This window comes from Phacochoerus africanus, chromosome 16 (assembly GCF_016906955.1).
Source record: "Phacochoerus africanus isolate WHEZ1 chromosome 16, ROS_Pafr_v1, whole genome shotgun sequence".
NCBI classification, from domain to species: Eukaryota; Metazoa; Chordata; class Mammalia; order Artiodactyla; family Suidae; genus Phacochoerus; species Phacochoerus africanus.
Window position 1 is genome coordinate 33298324 of NC_062559.1, and position 20293 is coordinate 33318616.

At 38.8% G+C, this 20293-nt stretch overlaps 1 protein-coding gene across 4 annotated transcripts in view; it reads right to left on the minus strand.

Moving 5' to 3' along the window:
• The window catches only part of ZNF277 (zinc finger protein 277), a 115222-nt gene that overhangs the window by 11802 nt on the left and 83127 nt on the right, over positions 1-20293 (minus strand). For all 4 annotated transcript variants that reach the window (XR_007132596.1, XM_047763175.1, XM_047763173.1 and 1 more), the window contains exons 5-7: positions 11762-11853; positions 7299-7409; positions 4675-4807 (exon numbers count right to left, since the gene is read on the minus strand). Coding sequence is in view for 3 of the 4 variants with exons in the window: in XM_047763175.1 (XP_047619131.1) it covers positions 4675-4807; positions 7299-7409; positions 11762-11853 (336 nt within the window). In the remaining variant the exon portion in view is untranslated. The remainder of the gene's footprint in view (positions 1-4674; positions 4808-7298; positions 7410-11761; positions 11854-20293) is intronic.

Genomic DNA, 20293 nt, shown 5'->3' on the forward strand with positions numbered 1-20293 from the left:
TTGGATCTATAGCCACCAGCCTATGCCACAGCCACAGCCACATCAGATCTGAGCCGTGTCTGTGACCTACACCACAGCTCACGGCAAAGCCAGATCCTTAACCCACTGAGCGAGGCCAGGGATCGAACCTGCATCCTCATGGATGCCACTCATATTCGTTTCCACTGAGCTATGATGGGAACTCCTGCATATTAAAAAAAATTAAATCAAAAAATGAAAAACGATAATACCAGTGCATAAAGAGTTCCCTTCAGAAAAACTCAGGGCTTGAAATATGAACACTGAAGGAAACACTGAGCTGAAGCCTCGATGATGAGGTTTCGTGTCTGCTGTCCTCTGAGGCAGGGATATTTGAATGTGAAATTGCCTGGGACCACGCTGCCTTAGCTTTCCCCACTATCCACTGAACCCTTCTGTTTGTGAGAGAACACAGCAAGAACTCTTAAGTAGATAATTTAGACTATGCAAAGACCTTTAATGCATTCATTTGGAAGTCTGTTATTTAAAAATTGACGTAAGTGGAAATGAAAATTATTTTATCCAATAAAGAAAAAGGAATCTATCAATTTGCTGAGCTCAGAAGGGATCAAAAACAGCCTCTTTGTTCCTTGGCTCTCCCACCCTTTATGGCTCTCAGAGTTTATCTTGCCAGGAATATACTGGATGCTTCCATTACTACCGGCCTGGAAGTTCTGTCTAGAGATGAGAAATCCTGTGGGTGCATTACTCAATTACCGCATAGATCCACTACAGGAGAGGTCAAAATATTAACTCCATACACTCCATTATAAAGTGCTGAAATTAATGTGCTGATATGTTTGGTTCTCATATCAACTTCTAAATTCTTTGAAAGTAGTGGCTCAAATCAGCGCTTTTTCTGCAATATTTTTCTTTCTGTTCTACCAGCACCTGGTTCCTAGAAGGCACTCAAAAGTTTGTAGAATGTATGAAGCCAATGAAACTGCTTCTAAAGGAAAGAGGATGTGAGAAATGGACATCCAGACACTAACTACTAATACAACAATTCAATCTTCTGCCCACATCCATGTATTCATGTCAGCCTTTTCCCTTAGAGGAATAAACAATCCTTTTCATTTTAGTCTTTTAAAAAGTAAAGCAATGTTTTTACTGCTTAATTAAAATTTTAGAATAATTTAGTCTTCATATTAAATACTTTTCATTAATTTGGTCTAAAAGAAAACTAAAATCAAAAGGCTTTGCCCCTCATTTTTCTCTAACTCTATGTTTTAAGAGTTCCTGCTGTCACACAACAGAATTGGTGGCATCTCTGGAGCCCTGGGATGTTGGTTTGATCTCTGGCCAAGCGTGGTGAGTTAAGGATCCAATGTTGCTGCACTCAGATCTGATCCCTGGCCCAGGAGCTCCACATGTTACAGGGCAGCCAAAAAAGAAAAAAAACAAAAAACCAAAAAAAACCCTATACATTATTAGTATTTGGGACATTTTTAATATACTCATTCTATATATTATTATACCTTTTATTTATAAAAATATTCCTAGAATGTTATTAAGATTGATACTTCCAGTAAGCACTCCTCTAGTTTAAGACACTTACACATCTTTAGAGACTTTATTAGCTTCTTCAATCCTTTCCAAAGTTAAGTTTACATCATTTCCCAAAAAAACTAAGGCATCATAACACATTTCAGGTTTTCTTTTTTAAACTTTCTTGTTGTTGGTTTTGGTGGGAAAGCAGACAGAGCTAGGAAGGCTAAGGTTGTAGGTTAGAGCCGCTAAGGAGCTGATTAAAGTCAGCCCGACCTTGACCTTGGCTCACTATCTAGTTTGATATAAAAGATAACAGGCAAAGAGGGCTGTGTGTGTGTGTGCATGTGTGAATAGCTCATTATAAATTTATCACCATTAATGGACCAAAAAAAACCCAACCAAAGCATACGAGATAGGTCGTAGTATTATTTCAATTGTTAAAAACTGAGAAAAAAATGGAAGGAAACTGATGCAGAAAACTCTAGCTACGTGACCCTAGGAAAATTACTCTACTCTGTGCTCTAGTCTCCTAATCTATAAATGAGGATAATGATAAAACCTGTGTCATAGGGATGTGGCTGAGAGTAAATGACTTAGGAGTTCCCCTTGTGGCTAGGTGGTAATGAGCCTGACTAGTATCCATGAGGAAGCAGGTTCGATCCCTGGCCTCACTCAGTGGATTAAGGATCTGGTGTTGCCATGAGCTGTGGCATAGGTTGCAGATATGGCTCGGATCTGGGTGTGGCTGTGTTTGTGGCTCCGATTCGACCCCTAGCCTGGTAACTTCCATTTGCTGTGGGTGTGGCCCTAAAAATACAGAAAAAAAAAAAAAAAGGGTAAATGTCTTAATCTAAATACCTAAGATAATAATGGGCAAGTACTCAAATGCTGCTAGTTCAAACCAAACAAACCAAATCAAACCTTTCTATCAATATTATCCTAAAGTGATTTAATTTTAATTTTATATGTTATCAAAGCCTTTACATTTTCATGAAGCACTTCTCTCAAGCCGTGATTCATCCCACATGAAATCTGGGTACTCTGTGGGCAGTACAATCTAGCACACTCATCTAGAGACAGCTGGCCCTCACAGAGAATGTCAGTTTTTATAGTCACACTACTTGATGCTCAGGGAAGGAAGTATCAAACTTTTTTAAAAGTGCCAGCAGAATCTGAGTGAGCAGGTTCTTTGAAGTCTCCTCTAAAAGGCAAATACCTCCAGCTATATACAATGTTCTGCTAGTTCCAAGCTCTTCACTATTAGTTTAAAAGAGCCCCAGAAGGAAGACTATTAAATTGCTTCCACAGCTTTCAATAGATGAATATTTCTCAGAGTTAACACTGAATCTACTCCCTATCACATTGGGCAGGGCCCTGAAGTAGCATTTGCTCTAGGAATTAATGACTGAGTGATTTCAAGAGAAGACTGAAAGACTCAGAGTGTCTTTGCCTTTAGCTAGTTGTAAAACATTTGTAGCAAACCATGGCAACTTCTCTGAATCAATCTTCAAACACATGCTAAACTTGTTTCTCAAGGGGGATTTTATTTTAACACGATAAGGATGAGTTAGAACAGGCAAAAATTCTAACCTAAAGCAGAGATTTCCAGCATAATTCAGCATAGGCTTGTTTCTGTCTAATAGGTAAAATGGCTCAATTATGCCTTTTGTGGCCATTGGGTTTGGATTAGAACTCTCTCAAATTAAGACAAAAAAAAATTTCCATTTGCTTAAGAAAAGTGTCAGACATAAAATTCTCCATCTTTCTTTCAATTGCCCTGGAAATTACTTAACTTTCTCTCTTTTCCTGAGTAGCTTCCCTTCTTTGTTACGTATACCTAAAAAACCCAGCAGATCAGGGGATGGTAGGTAGTACTCTCTAGTCACTGTGTCAATCAAAAATCCCCTCTTAAATTTCCAAATGCCCTTCCAGAGATGGACATCTGCCTCCAACTGAAGACTTCTTAAACAAAAGGGACTGTAATCTACAGAGGCCAGCAAGTACTACTGAAGTTTCTGAAAAACAAGAACTTTCAAAGTATTTAAAATCCTTGACATGGTAACCCCATTACTACCTGTCTAATTAAGAGTCCTTTGGCCTAGAGAAATCACTTGGTTTCTTTAAAATTTCAATTACAAATAAGATGGCCCAAGAGAGTGGTAAAGACAATTTTTTTTTTTTTTTTTTTTGGTGTGTGTGGGTAAAGGGAAGGCATTTTAATGGGGGGAAAAGGAATGAGTGAAGAGTCTGTAAATAATTACCTAGCATAGCACAACCAGAAGACAACAAAATTTTTTTTGAATAGCATACTGAGGTCCCTGGCCTCATGGTAACAGATGATACGATAAATGGGGGTCAATGTGAGGGTATCTAGGTACTTTACATTTATTTACTTATTTTAGATCAAGTGACTATTAGAGACATGATCTTTTTACTATATAAACATCTGGTAAATCAGAGACAAACCAAATCAAGTTACACTTTGAAAACCAACCATTTTTGAAGCTAATCACTGCTTAAAAATATCCCTCAATTACCTATTACCTTTGCATTAACTACTTGTTAAAAAAAATTTTTTTTTAATGGCCTCTCCTGCAGCATATGGAAGTTCCCAGGCCAGGGATTGAATCTGAGCTCCAAATGTGATCTACGTCACAGCTGTGACAATGCTGGATCCCTTAACCCACTGTGCTGGGCCAGAGATTGAATCTGTACCTCTCTCTTCAGGGACCCGAGTCATTGCAGTCAGATTCTTAACCCACTGTGCCACAGCAGGAACTCCTGCTTGTTTAAATATTAGATGGTCCTTAGAAAGAGTTCTGTTTGTAGATATGCAATACAGTTTTAAATTATAAAGAGAAAAGAAGAGTTCCCATCGCGGTGCAGCAGAAAAGAATCCGACTAGGAACCATGAGGTTGTGGGTTCGATCCCTGGCCTCACTCAGTGGGTTAATGATCTGGCGTTGCCGTGAGCTGTGGTGTAGGTCACAGATGTGGCTAGGATCTGGTGTTGCAGTGGCTGTGGTGGCGTAGGCCAGCAGCTATAGCTACGATTAGACCCCTAGCCTGGGAACTGCATATGCCGAGAGTGCGGCCCTAAAAAAAAAAAAAGACAAGAGACAACAACAACAACAAAAAAAAAAGAGAGAGAAAAGAAAGCCTCACCAAATAATTGATGACATAAAATCGGTCATATTCTCTGTTCTTAGGATTGATCCTACGATGCTGTTTTTTCCTCATGTGATCTTTAAGTGTATTTTTGTCCCTGAAAGTCTTCTCACAGTACAAGCACTGCAAGCTACAAAAAGATACAAACACTGAGATTAAATAAGTCTCTGGAATAGTTGTTGCGATAGCCTTTTATTATTATTATTATTATTGGGCCTTATAATTTGTTCACTTCCGGTCTCACAGAATCTTCAAATGGGATATTGTATATTTCTCAGAACCCCTCTGACTTTATTCATTTGGCTTTGGAGGATAAATGCTGTGGTTTATTTGGTAGTTGGCTAAACTGGCCAACTTGGCTTTTTAGTTAAAATAGTAATAAAGATATCTATTATCTAAAAGTTATTTTGGTGCTTTATTTATTGAATTATTTATTCTGAAAATGAAAATGTAGGTATGTTTTTCAAATAATTATAATAATGATAACTAGCACTGGCTGCCTTCATTGGGTATAACAACTAGTCCATGGTTTGGTCTATCTTGTAACCTGCTTTGCAGGGCCTGATTCATAGTTCCAGCTGTGGGACTTGGTCAAGTTACTTGCCCACTCTGTTACCACTCATTTTCTGACCTCTAAACTGAAGGTAATATCTATATTTTAGAGAATTTTTTATAACATATACATATATGTACATATAAATTCATATATAATAATGAGAATTTGCACATATATACACACACACACATATATACACATGGTCAGTTTATTTACATATATTTCTGAATAAAATACCCAGCACATTCACAAAACACAGTAAGTGCTATTTTTACCATCTTACCATTTACATGTACCTTCGGCTAGAATATTTCCACTGACTGGGAATTCAATACCTAATGAGGTATGATCAGTTCTTGAACAGACTATTAACAAAATATCATTCTTAGATTAAGCCTGAAAGTTGATATTGCCTGGAACCTTTACCCAACAGTCATTAGAGTTCTACTTTTTGGAGTCACGCAGAATAAACATACATGAAAACACTGAAACTGCAACCAAGCAGGGGCCTTGGGGCCTTCCTGAGACAGACCCTTCCCAACGTGTCCTCTGTTTGCCTCTTGTTTGTAGAAAAGCTGTAGTCTTTCAGGCTTCCCCCAGGTCGCAAAAGCCTGGCTCAAGACTGAAAGGATGTGAACATGTAATGACAAGAACAGCAGTTGGGCCAGGAGAACTTGTAAGAATTTAAACAGTAAATTAGCCACATGGCAGTCAGAGAATCTTTTCTTCCTCCCTGAAGTAGCAAGATAACAGTGTCTGATGCTGATGCTAAAACCCCCACCAAATGGAAGAAGTGAACTAGTGGATGACCATGAGCATACTTCTCCCAGACCTACTGGAGCCAAGGGATTGACGATGTTAACCCTTATGACACCTTTCTGCACCTTGCCACCAATGAGAGAATTGTGCATGAGCTCATCACACACCTTTCAACTCCCTTCCTTTTCCTTGCCTTTAAAAATGCTCCCTTGAAACCCATAAGGGAGTTCTGGTCTTTTGAGCATGAGTCACCTGTATTCCTTGCATGGTCCATGTAATAAACCTTTCTCTGCTCTAAACACCAAAGTTTTTGTTTGGCCTCATGGTGCGTTGGGCAAACGAACTTGGGTTTTGCAACAAATGACTGAAATCAGTTGTTTCTATTTCGCATTCTTTTTTGTCTTCACTAAACACCCTTTCAACTATTTCTTATGCCACAGAACTAACTATAGGTTGATTAGAGATTTTCATTACTGCTATCTTGCTAGAAAGCACAGCTACTATTATTTTATAAATGAAGGGTCATTCAATAAAAGAGTGAAGAGATTTATTTTAACGTCCTCTTGATACCAGAATTTGAATTCCAACCTTTTAATAATGGGTACTACTTTTTCAATGTTAATGCTCCAAACGTTGTGGGCTGAGATACCACATGCTCTAGTATTATATTTAAATGAAAAAAACCAGCTTTTGAGAGTAAACTCTTGGGTCCTTTCCTAGAAATAAATGTGGACAGATTTCTGAAAGCCATTGTGGTGATGTAGAAAATTTCTTCCTTTATTTCTACAAACTAACTCTAGATACTCAAGGTTGCCAGAATATGACCTTGAGAAAAGTAGGAATGTTATGATATATAAATGTGGATAAATATTAAAAGGTGAAATAATGGATGCAGCATGTTATGTTTAATATAGATTTGGATACTATGTAACAATTTGACAATATATTTACTAAATGTATAGAAAAATTACAGAGAAAAGTAAAGAAATTATAAATCCAAAATCAAGAATAGTGGTCCCTGGGAGAGATTAATGAGGAAGGGCACACAGGGAGATTCAAAGCAATTATTAGCAATCTCTTTCTTAGGCTAAGTAATTTTTTCATATCCCATATAACATAGCTCTTACTGGTATAAACACTGGTATATATGACAATTATATTTAAAACAAAATGTAAATTCCTTCAATTTTAAAAATGAGAAAATTCCATCTTTAATTACTTCTGACTACTAAATAGATTTAAAAAATTCACAACAGAGTCCAAGATTAATATAGCTTCAGGTCATGCTTCATAAAGAAGTACTTACTTGTCAAGCTTTTTCTGCAATGTACACAGAAACTCACTGCAGTTAACAATGTTGTCTGGCAATCCAATGTTGAAAGCATGTTCTCTGGCCATGTGGTTCAAAAGAACAGATCTAGGAAGAAGTTTGAGCAATTTGCATTATTTATAAATCACCTAGGAACAAATCAGGTCAGGAGAAGCATTTGTGTAATAACAACATTAATTAGAAGTACAAGTAAAGGTTAAGCAGTGAAACACACATTTGAGTTATGTCAGAGTGATATGTTATAAAGTAAGTTCACATATAATCACATTCATTCTTTAAAAAAGGGTGTCCAAGCTTGTTCCACAATCTGCCACCACTGGGCAGCATTATAGGTGAACTGAGTGTCTGTTCTTTGAACTATTCAATAAATTGTGTTTTGCCTACCTTTCCATTTCATGAAAAAGAGGAAGAAGCAACTGTCCAAGAGAAATACGACCTGCTACAACCTGGGATCATACGCATTTAGTCAGCTCCTCATTGGACAGAGACTTGGAACCCACAGTTCACACATCTAATTTCATGCAAGGGTTATGATAACCTGGATACACAATGACCATCTTGCTGCTCAGTTTATGCAGAAAAAGAAAAATTTATGTAACTTTTACATAGCAAACACCCTGTCTGTAAAATACATTCTACTGGGCCTTCACAACAACTTTAGTTCATAAAATATAGGTGACAGTTTTTTTGGAACTCATTAGTACACATACCATTGAGAGACTATGAATAGTGACATTACAGTTTATTTTTTCCAGCTTATTTAGACACATTTCTGGCCCCAAATAAAGTGTTTTTAGTATCCCCTCCCTCTTCAGAGACTGAAATAAAACAACCACCTTTATGAAGATGTTTGTTGATTTTTTTAAAACTACATAGGGGATACATTTATTAACCTCATAGTTAATATGTCCATTTCTCCAACCAATTAACTATTCCCCGATAACTTTGAATAAACCCAGTATATAGTGGAGTACTTCACAGTGCTTTCTGAGCCCTTAAGAAGATTGCCCAGGGACAGCAGAGACAGAGCTGGACTTTCCCAGGGGTTCTAGGCCTGAGGCCCAGGCTGTGGAAAGGTCCAGGCAGAAGCAAAGGTGGGGTCCTCTTGTAGGTGGTGGGGTGGGTGTGTGAGGCAGAGGGTTGGAAAGCTTTCCCTAATCCCAAGGCACTCTGGGGCAGGGTATAGTGCCTCTAGATCCAGACTCTATGTTGTGCTAGTTCAAGGTCTACGGATGGATTGGGAGATTTCCCTCACCCCAGTCTTTGTTGCATCAAGGTCTCTTGATTTTAAGAGTCATACTGAATGTATTAATGGGGGACTAGTTCTGCTTTCAACCTCTCTGGGATCTAAGGCCTGGATCTAGGGTCCATAAGATAGGAGACAGAGGCAAAGCCAATGTATTCTCCCCTCTCCAATATTTTTCCCTCTCCATACCTCGGGGATGAATAAAAGTTTCCCTACATATTTCAACAAGGCAGTGTGCCTGAAGCAATATCAACTGGGGTGAACAATAGGCTGGCCAAAAGACTTAAAAGGAGAACCTGAAGAATGAGATGACCATAAGGGACTTTGAACAAAGTTCTGTCACACTCCTGGGGATCCAGAAGAACACACGCATGTGCAGGGCTGTGTGCATCCCAAGGACATCCCTGAGAAGACCCTCGTCTCTCTTCTCTGGTGGACTCTGTGACTCTATATAAGCAGGAAGTGAAGGCTAAGGCAGAGGTGTAAACTGATTGAGCATCAAAGACATGTCCCAACCCACACACAGAACAGCTTGTCAAAGGCAGAAGATATATTTACTGAAGACATTTAAGTAAATTGCTGTCATGACATTAGCTGAACATTAAGCTAAGTAGATAGTCCAGCAGCCACCCTTGACAAGAATACACATTTTAGAGAATTAGTCCAGGAAAGTCACTAAATGCACAAACAGCAACAAAAACGCTGGTTGGGTAGGGGAGACAGCTAATTTCTACCACATTATATTATTTAAAATGTTGAGTTTTCAACAAACAGTTACAAGACATGCAAAGAAAAGAAACTATATCCCATCATATGAAAAGAAAGCAGTAAATAGACACTGCCATTGAGGAAGCCCAAATGTTGGACTTATCAAAGACTTTAAATCAGATAATATACAAATGTTCAAAGAAAACCATGTCTAAAAAATAAAGAAAAAAAAGTATGAGAATAATATCTTACCAAAAAGGAAACACTAATAAAAAGATAGGAATTAGGCAGTTTCTGTTGTGACTTAGTGATAATGAACCCAACTAGCATCCATGAGGATGTGGGTTTGATTCTTAGCTCCACTCAGTGGGTTAAGGATCCAGCATTGCCGTGAGCTATGGTGTAGGTCACAGATGTGGCTCGACTGGGTGTTGCTGTGGCTTGGTGTAGGCCAGCAGCTGCAGCTCTGATTGGACCCCTGGCCTGGGAACTTCCATATGCTGCAGGTTTGGCCCTAAAAGGACCAAATAAATAAATAAATAAATAAAATAAAAAAACATATAAATTCTGGAAATGAAATGTGCAGTAACTGAAAAATTCACTAGAGGTGCTCAAAAGAAAATTTGAACTAGACTCAAAGACTCAATTGAATTTGAAAATCAACTAAGTTCCTGTTGTTGCTCACTGGGTTAAGAACCTGACATACTGTCCATGAGGATGAGTGTTTGATCCCTGGCCTCACTCAGGGGCTTAAGGATCCAGTGTTGCTATGAGCTGTGGTGTAGGTTGTAGATACGAGTCGGATCTGGTATTGCTGTGGCCGTGGCATAGGCTGGCAGCTGCAGCTCTGATTCAGCCCCTAGCCTGGGAGCTTCCTTATGCTGTGGGTGTGGCCATAAAAATAAAAAAGAAAAAAAAGAAAAAAAAAGGGGGAAAAAAAAGAAAATCAATTAAGATTTTTTCCAGTCTGCAGAATGTAAGAAAAAAAGAAAGAAAAACCAAGTGAGCCTCAGAGACCACATCTATCAACATATGTGTCATAGGATTCCCAGAAGGTGAAGAAAGAAGTAGAAACAATATTTGAAGAAATAATGGCCAAAAACTTCCCAATTTTTTATTTTTTTGGCCATGCCTGCAGCACGTTGCAGTTCCATGGGCAGGGATCAAACCCGAGACACAGTAGTGACAGAGCCGAATCCTTAACTGCTAGGCCACCCAGGAACTCCAAACTTCCCAAGTCTGATAGAAAACATTAACCTAAACATCAAAGAAGCCCAATAAACTTCAAGTAGAATAAATCAGAGACCCATATCAATGTGCTGAAATCCAAAGAATCTTCAAAGTAGCACAAAAGGAAGCTTAATATCCATAAAAGATTTGTGTGTGTGTGTGTGTGTGTGTGTGTGTGTGTGTTTGTGTGCCTGTAGCTTGCAGAAGTTCTGGGGCCAGGGATTGAACACACCCCATAGCTTTACCCAGAGGCACAGCACAATGTCAGATCTTTAACTCACTGAGCCACGAGGAACTCCTACAAAGATTTTTTTTTTTCTTTTTCTTTTTACGGCTACACCTACATCACATGGAAGTTCCTGGGCTAGGGGTCAGGTCTGTGGCCTATGCCACAGCCATGGCAAAAATGGACCCTTAACCCACTGAGTGAGGCCAGGGATTGAACTTGTATTCTCGAGAGACAACACTGGGTCTTTAACTTGCTGAGCCACAGGAACTCCCCACACAAGATTCACATCATCATCCATATTATCATCTTACTTACCAAAAATCATGGAAACTAGAAGCCAGTGGGATGATATATTCACACTGCTTATATACAGCTCAACAAGAATTTGATACCCAGAAAACCCTGTTCGAGCCCATGCATATCGTTGGTGGGAATGCCTGAATTTGTAGCTAGTTGGCCAAAAAGTGCAGGTGTCCTGGGGAACCCCTGAACTTGCGACTGGTGTCCAAAGTGGGGGTAGTCTTGTTAAGGATAATGCCCTTAAACCTAAAGAGTCTGATACTAACTTTGGGTGGTTAATTTAGAATTAAATTACAGTACACCAGCTAGTTTTGGACCAATTGGGGTTGGTGACAGAATTACTAATCCCCCCCCCTTTTTTTCATAGATCTTCACTATTTTTAATGTTCAAAAGTGAAACACTAAAAACTGCTAAAAGTTAATACAGTTAATACAGAAGGGCACATCCGTAGTAGTTTGTTACACCTGGTCTTGCCTATCGGCCAATTTAAGAGGCCCTACAATGTTAAACACAAGTCTGTTTCTGGCATTTAAAAAATTTATTACCCACTCTGCTTAGAGAATGTACATTCCATCTTTGATGTTGGTGTATGAAAAGAAATTTCTGTGGATATACGAAGGGATCCTGAGCCAATCCACAGAACTTAATCTATATAACCATTGCGGATATTTTGACAAGTCTTTGGATGAAAAACAGCAACATTTAAAGACATACTTAATAGCTACCTGTTTCCAAGGAATTCCTCATTGCAAAACATACAAATGCCATGAAAATTGTTATCATTTCGTTCTTGCTGCTGTTGTTCCAGAATTTCTTTCTGTAAAGTAGAAACATATATATAATACCATCTTTAATACATACACAGTTAGCTAATGAAAAATGGCATAGGCTGGATGGGGGGAAATTGGGGTAGAAGCACAAAAGAAGTATGTGAACTCTGATGACACTTCAAATTTTTCCATTTTTGTCCTTGTACCAAAACTCCAAGTTTAAACTGTTAAATGCCAGCCAACACACCGTCTGATAGCTATGGAGGAAACATGAAGTCATCAGGGTCTCACCGTCCTTCCCTACCTTGTCTTTCCTCCCACCTTCATAAACTTCTAACCTCACTCTCTTCCCAAAGCAAAAACGTGATGGGACTGTTGACTTGTTACTTTCTGTAATTCTCAGTTTAGTTTGTAATCAAGCTCTGATCAACCTTTCACTTGAACCTTCTTTCATATTACTTCTCTCCACCATATCCAGTCTCATCGCCCTGAGTCCAGTCTTTGATCAGTTATTATAAGATTATCATATGTGTCTCCTAGGGGGTCTGCCAGATTTCTATCCTTTTTTCTATCACATCTACCCTCTTTTTTGCTGCTAGAAAAACCTGTTAAAATTATTTTCATGTACAATTATCTTGTTACTCTCCAACTCAAATAATTTTAAATATGCACTGGTACCAACCTATTCTAATCAAGGTGGTCCTACACATTATTCTTCCTTGAGGTAATTTTATTTCTCTTGCTTTTTCACTCTTACAAGTACCAAATGTTCTTTAAGATCCAATTTGATTCCCATTTCAGTCATGTAGCCATTTCTGGACTATATTACAATAGTTTGGAGTTCAGACTCAGGAACATTGAACAGAACTACATTTGGATCTGTCTCGCACCTTTACTCAATATTTTATTTAATCTCTTTAATACTCAATTTTCTCATTTTTAAGATGAAAATATCATCTCAGAGCATTGTTTACAGGATTATATCAGAAAAATTTCTGATCTAAAAAGAATTCAAATTATAAATAATTCAGCTTATGCATGGGTCATTAAATGCTGGATACTACTGTTAGCCAGCCAATGTCAGTTTCCACTGCTTATTCCCTATCATCTCTCTGGTAACTACTGCTTGCCAATGGATATGAAAACTATTTGAAGTTAATAGAAAGTCTTTATGCTCTTCTTATATTAAGCTTATATTATACTTTGCTTATAACATGGAGTACAAAATAGGAACTTCATAAAGTTAATTGCTGATTCTATGGATATTTACAGAACAGCATAAAAATGAGCTAGTATCTAGAAGCTTAATAAATTTCATGTGTCATTTCTGGAAATCTATCAACAAACATCTAGAAGTATTCATTCATTGAGGAGAAAAATTAATAAGCCACTGTGATAAAAATCAATTCAATCAACTTCTGGTTTCAGCCACAGTGAAATAATGCATATCACACTTTCCCTTCTCCTATAAATTATTATAAAACAAATTGATTCATATACTTTATCTGTTTTTGGACAATGGATAATAGCACACATCTCTGACAGATCAATGAAAAAACAATACATTGTCACTCTTCTATTGTGCAGTATTTTTCAAACTGCAACACAGGGAAGTTAAAACGGAATAAATAGTATGTAGCTACCTCATCTGGTGGAGAAGAAATAAAAGACTGGCGTTCAGGATACAAAATTGAGTGGAATTTGGGGGACAAAGTACTAAAGAGAAGAAAGCAGCAGAGAAGGAGCTCACAAAACCTGTATTGGGATTCTTTTAACCTTTGTCCAGATACTGAGCTGTATATGTACAAGGCGGGACTCTTTGAGGCCTGACAGAGGAGTTCCCTGGCGCTGTGAAGCTTAATGGGGACTCCAGAAGTTATAGCACTGGAATATGCTGGAACTCTGACATACAGAATAGAGAGACCTTGCTCAATGCTTTAGATACACAGCAAATATAAAAGAACACTTTTTACTTCATGAAGCTTAGGACTTAACACTAGCAGCAAGTAGACAGATAAAAGCAAAAGAAATAAAGGGGAGTAAGGCTGATGTATAAGACAATTTTAATTAAAAAAACAAAAAACTACGAGTTCCTGTTGTGGTGCAGTGGAAACGAATCCGACTAGGAACCATGAGGTTGCGGGTTCAAGCCCCGGCCTCGCTCAGTGGGTTAAGGATCCGGTGTTGCCGTGAGATGTGGTATAGGTCACAGACGTGGCTTGGATCTGGCATTGCTGTGGCTCTGGCATAGGCCAGAAGTTGTAGCTCTGATTTGACCCCTAGCCTGGAGACCACCATATGCCGAGGGTGAGACACTAAAAAGCAAAACAACAATAACAACAACAAAAACTAGACTATATCCAAAAGTGAAACAAGTAGAAATGGTACTTAAAGTAACATGAAATTGCTCCCTGTTTTCTACTGAATAAAATCCACAATCTTTCGAATGGCATGCCTATTGCTTTGTATCTGAGTCTACCCTATGTTTTTATTTTTTTATTTTTGTCTTTTTTTGCTATTTCTTTGGGCCGCTCCTGCGGCATATGGAGGTTCCCGGGCTAGGGGTCGAATTGGAGCTGTAGCCACTGGCCTACGCCAGAGCCACAGCAACGTGGGATCCGAGCCGCGTCTGCAACCTACACCAGAGCTCACGGCAACGCCGGATCGTTAACCCACTGAGCAAGGGCAGGGACCGAACCCGCAACCTCATGGTTCCTAGTCGGATTCGTTAACCACTGCGCCACAACGGGAACTCCATACCCTATGTTTTTAAAGGTCTTCTCCTGCATTGCTTCCCCATATAAACTCTGTTACAGGGAAAAACAAGAACATTTGCTATAATTTATTTGGGTGTTATTATCCTCAATGGCAGTTCACAGTTATCTACCATGACTTCTCAGGCCACTCAATAGTCTTGAATAACAATTCTTTCTTTTTCTTCACCCATTTTGCCTACTAAAGTTCTCTTCTCTAATCCTTCAGAGCTCATCTCAAACACTACATAAATCTGACACACTACACAAAACAACTACATACAACACTACATATAACAACTGATGGAGTTCCCATCATGGCTCAGTGGTTAACGTATCCGATTAGGAACCATGAGGTTGTGGGTGCGATCCCCGGCCTCGCTCAGTGTGCTAAGGATCTGACGTTGCCGTGAGCTGTGGTGTAGGTCGCAGATGTGGCTCGGATCCCGTGTTGCTGTGGCTCTGGCTTAGAACGGCGGCTACAGCTCCGATTAGACCCCTAGCTGGGGAACCTCCATATGCTGTGGGAGCGGCCCTAGAAAAGGCAAAAAGACAAACAAACAAAAACAACTGATGGGGACTCAGGAGACACGTATTCTCGTCCTATTTTTATGACTAACTAGTTCTAAATGTGGCCCTGAACATGCCACTTCTCTAAGACTTAGATTATGGTGATCTCCAAATTGCTTTTGAAACATTCTACAAATCATAAAGGTGATCCCGGCCATTGGTGTGCTAGAAGTATCTTTTTTTTTGCCACAGTTTGTAGTGTTCCATTGAAATCTATATCACTTGGCTTTTAAGAAAAGTGTGTCCCAACATCTCTACTAATAAAACATGAGGTCCTTTATGCCATAGGCACACAATTCACTACAGTATTGTGTTAATAAATACATGATAACTAAATTCATACTCCTGGTGCAACAACATACACAGTAGAAATCTAAATGCTCTCCTGAAAATCAAAATGAAATTTTCAAAGGAGAGGAGTTCATACATCACTTAATGTCCCTTACTCACACAGGAATGGCACTTCTTATGTGGTTTACATTTCACATAGACTATAAAAAATGGAGAGCTTTCCACAGCAAGAGTAAGTTGATAAGATACTTAAACAAAGCTAATAGCCTACTGTATATGTAAACTATCCGAAAGAAATGAATTTACTATTGGTTATTATTTTAAAATTAAAGATTTTTTTTTTTAAACTCATCCAGGAGTTCCCTTGTGTCGCTGTGCTATGGCATGGGGCATGGGTTGATCCCTGGCTTGGGAACTTTTGCATGCTACAAGTCTGGCAAATAAAAAACAACAAAAAAAACCCCTCGCAGCTGATAATTTTTATGAACATGCAGAGTAACATAGAGAATTCTATAGTGCTATGGGATAAGAATTTGGAGGACAAGTTTTTACTTTTTTCAATGAACCACTTTTATTTTTATTATTTATTTTTTTATTTTTCAGCTGCACTTGTGGCATATGGAAGTTTTAGACCAGAGAGCAAGTCCAAGCTGCGGTCAGATCCTTAACCCACTGAGCCAGGCCAGGGATTGAACCTGTGCTACTCCAGAGATCACGCCAGATCCTTAACCCATTATGCTGCAGTGGGAACTCCAATTAATCACTTTTATTTTTAATATGGTATACATTATTTTAATAAGTTTATATCTTAAAATCTTAACTACACATTTGTTACTAAGATGGCTTTCTGAGAAAAATAGGAGATCCAAATCAAGATAAGGAAATGGGAGTTCCCGTTGTGGCGCAGTGGTTAACGAATCCGACTAGGAACCATGAGGTTGCGGGTTCGGTCCCTGCCCTTGCTCAGTGGGTCAAGGTTCCGGCGTTGCCGTGAGCTGTGGTGTAGGTTGCAGACGAGGCTCGGATCCCGCGTTGCTGTGGCTCTGGCGTAGGCCGGCGGCTACAGCTCCAATTCGACCCCTAGCCCGGGAACCTCCATATGCTGCAGGAGCGGTTCAAGAAATGGCAAAAAGACAAAAAAAAAAAAAAAAAAAAAAAGAAAAAAACAAAAAAAAAAGATAAGGAAATGAACTAGAATGATAATTATTGAATCCAACAATTAAGGAAACTAAGTATATTGAAGTAGAACAAAATTATTTTTGTATTATTATTCTTTAAAAATATTAAGAAATGAAATCGTGGGAACATACTTTCCCTCTCATTCATTCTAATAGAGCCTACTCTATAAAGTATGTCTGCACATTATAAAAGAAATAGGAAATTATCCTTAATTCTTTTGTTGTTGTTGTTGTTGTTGTTATTGTTGTTACTATTTCTTGGGCCGCTCCCGCGGCATATGGAGGTTCCCAGGCTAGGGGTTGAATCAGAGCTGTAGCCACCGGCCTACGCCAGAGCCACAGCAACGCAGGATCCGAGCCGCGTCTGCAAGCTACACCACAGCTCACGGCAACGCCGGATCGTCAATCCACTGAGCAAGGGCAGGGACCGAACCCCCAACCTCATGGTTCCTAGTCGGATTCGTTAACCACTGTGCCACGATGGGAACCCCTATCCTTAATTCTTAATACAGGAACACCAAACACATATATACCTTTAATCAAATTTTACTTATTCATAAAATAAATCATATGAAGATGAAATTATTTTAATAATTTTGCAACTATTATATCTATAATAGCTTTCATCATCCTATTGTGATTAATTCAGTAAATTAAGGAGACAGTTCTCATTTACTTGTTGAATCTGGCTGTGCTGACAGTTAAGTCATGATATGCCAAATGAGTTAGTAAATCTGGAAGCTATTCAAGCCAAGTAACTCTGTCACTTTCTCTTTTAACTTTTTTCTTGATTATGAAAATTTTCACAAACAGCTAAGTTGAAAGACTAGTAGTACAATGAACATTCCTATACCCAATATTTATATTCAGTAACTGTTCACATTTTGCAGTTTCTCTGTCTGCAAGCATACACACGTGCTCGAATAGACACATACATATATTTAGCACTACACCTTTTATTTTGCTGAATCATTTGAAAGTTGCCGACATCATGACACTTAACTCTTAAATAAGTACTTCAGCGTCCCTTTCTAAGAATAAGGACAGTCTTCTACATACAACAATGCCACTATCAAATACCTAAGAAAATCAATAATAATTCCAAAACAGTATGCAATATCCAGGAAGTATTTTAAGTTTCTTCAATGGTCCAAAAAATGTCTTTTAATCTTCTTTTCCCCACCTTCCACCAAGACCATCTTAGGTTCACATATTTCATTTGGTTGTTAGGTTCCCTGTCTCTAAATCTTTCTTAAAAATTTTTTTTTCATCCAATTCCCTCACCCTCTAAATCATAAGCCACAAAATAATTCAGCAGCAGCCTGGGACTTAAGCTCTGATGTATGGAAGAGGGAAATTTTTCCCAACTCAGTAATAGTCTTCTAAAGTATATGGATGACTGCTGGGAAAACCTTGTTAATGTGACTTTTATGTAATGTACTGCACCAGATGAAAAGCTCGCTGAGGGGGTCAACTGCTTTTTTCATCTTTGTCCCTACTGTGTCTCACCGACGGGAGCAAGCGGTAACTGCTGAATGGAGGTGCTTTGTTTCCTATGGTCTCTACTTCCTCAGAGACCTTGAAGGAGTCACATACCCTTAATTCCCATCCCATTGCTGCTAACTTGCTAAGAACTGGGAAAACAATAATGAGCTTGAAAGATTCTGTATTTGCTTCTTCTGTAGCTCACATGTTGACTGCTGCTGATCAGGCATCAGTAAGGAAGAAACTGAGTGGAAGCCACTTGGGTGATCAAGAAGAAAAATTTTTTTCTTTTCCCCTTTTCCGTCTTTCCTTCTGTCTTTCCCTTCTTCTTTCATTAAGCTTAGTGTCTGACAGAATTAATCACAGCATATGTTTGAAGTAACTTACAAACAGAAAAATGTAATATTAGGAGACAATCCATAGAAAGCATCACAAAGATGTGCAAATCAAAGCTTGCCATCTTTGTGCTTTTATTTTTCTAAAACATCTCATGCTGGGTAGATACACTATTTTATTCATGGATTTACAGAATAGAGGGATAAAGAGAAGGTCACAGATGTTATATGTTTGAGCTTCTCAAAGCAGCTGATGAAATCAGATAAAATTTTCATTACAAAATAGGCTTAGATAAAAACCATAGTTGTAAGAATACAACATCAGCTTATGTATTAGGCAAAGAATCATAATAACAAGCTATATGTTTGTGTAATTGGTTTAAAATGTCATGAATGGTAGCAAAGAGGTCAGTGCATAGTCTTTCATCTTTATTCATAAGCTGATGCAGAGGAAACATTAACGAAACAGCAGATACAGCAGATGGCATGCAACACAGTCATAGGGGACTGACATGTAGGTAGAAAATGAAATTTGGAGGTAGGTTGGAAATTGTAAATATCAGCCAATTTGGGAAAAAAGCAATTTAGAAAATGTCAATTTAGGTAAGTATTTATATACAAGAAAGCAAAAGCTGATGCTTAACTGATAAATCCAATGGAAATAGCGTGCATTAACATAAGGAAGCAAAATTAAGGCTAATGTTATTAATTACAGATATCGAAAACATTTTACAGATACTGACATATTACATTCGCAATGGACTTTCCTGGTTGAATGGTTGTATGAGTGACTCTGAGAGAAAATAGCACATGCCTAAGGTTTGCTCCCCGCCCAGCTCAAAGGCAGCAGCATGGCAGAACCTGCCAGGAATTCTCAGTCCAGGAGCCTGGGTATGCTCTTTCAACAGTGAATATAACAAATCTCCCTACCAAAGTTAGAGCAGTGGGCCACAGGCTCCACAGACAGGCAGCGGAATCTCGTATTCCTCCTACTTTCTACTTCTAGAACCATGGATTATCTCTGAGGTTTTTGGGATTATTTCATTTACATTTCTATCTTGTTCTAATGAGTATTCCAGGCTGTTATAAAATAATGTAGCATAAAAATGAGTAAAGGAAGAAAGGAAAATCAGGGTAGGATGGGCACATCAACTGAAGATAAAAAATAAAAAGAAGAAATAGGAGTTCCCGTCATGGCGCAGTGGTTAACGAATCCGACTAGGAACCATGAGGTTTCGGGTTCGGTCCCTGCCCTTGCTCAGTGGGTTAACGATCCGTAGTTGCCGTGAGCTGTGGTGTAGGTTGCAGACGCGGCTGGGATCCCACGTTGCTGTGGCTCTGGCGTAGGCCGGTGGCTACAGCTCCGCTTAGACCCCTAGCCTGGGAATCTCCATATGCTGTGGGAGCGGCCCAAGAAATAGCAACAACAACAACAACAACAACAAAGACAAAAGACAAAAAAAAAAAGAAGAAGAAATAAATACACATGTACATGTACACACAAACAAATCCACACATTCAAACCTAAAGGTGGGCCTCAAATTTAGCTATCAGCTTTCTTAGAAAAGGAAAATGGATGGACAGGAGTTTTTGTAACAAAGAATTTGGTTGATTTTGTTCCCTGTTCTAAAGCCTTGGAATTTCTTGAGTGACTGGAGTGTCTTTGTTACTCCTGGTGGGCCCTCTGACTCCACCTGACAGTTCATGCTAAGGAGAACTCGGGATGAGAGCTGCCCTACCAGAAATACCAGCAATGTGATTAGTGGGTTAGGGCTTTGAGCCACAGGACAGCAGCACGACTTTAGGAAGGTGAGGGGAACTGGAATTTGAGCTTAGCCATGGTCAATGGGTCAGTCAATGAAACTCAATGAAACT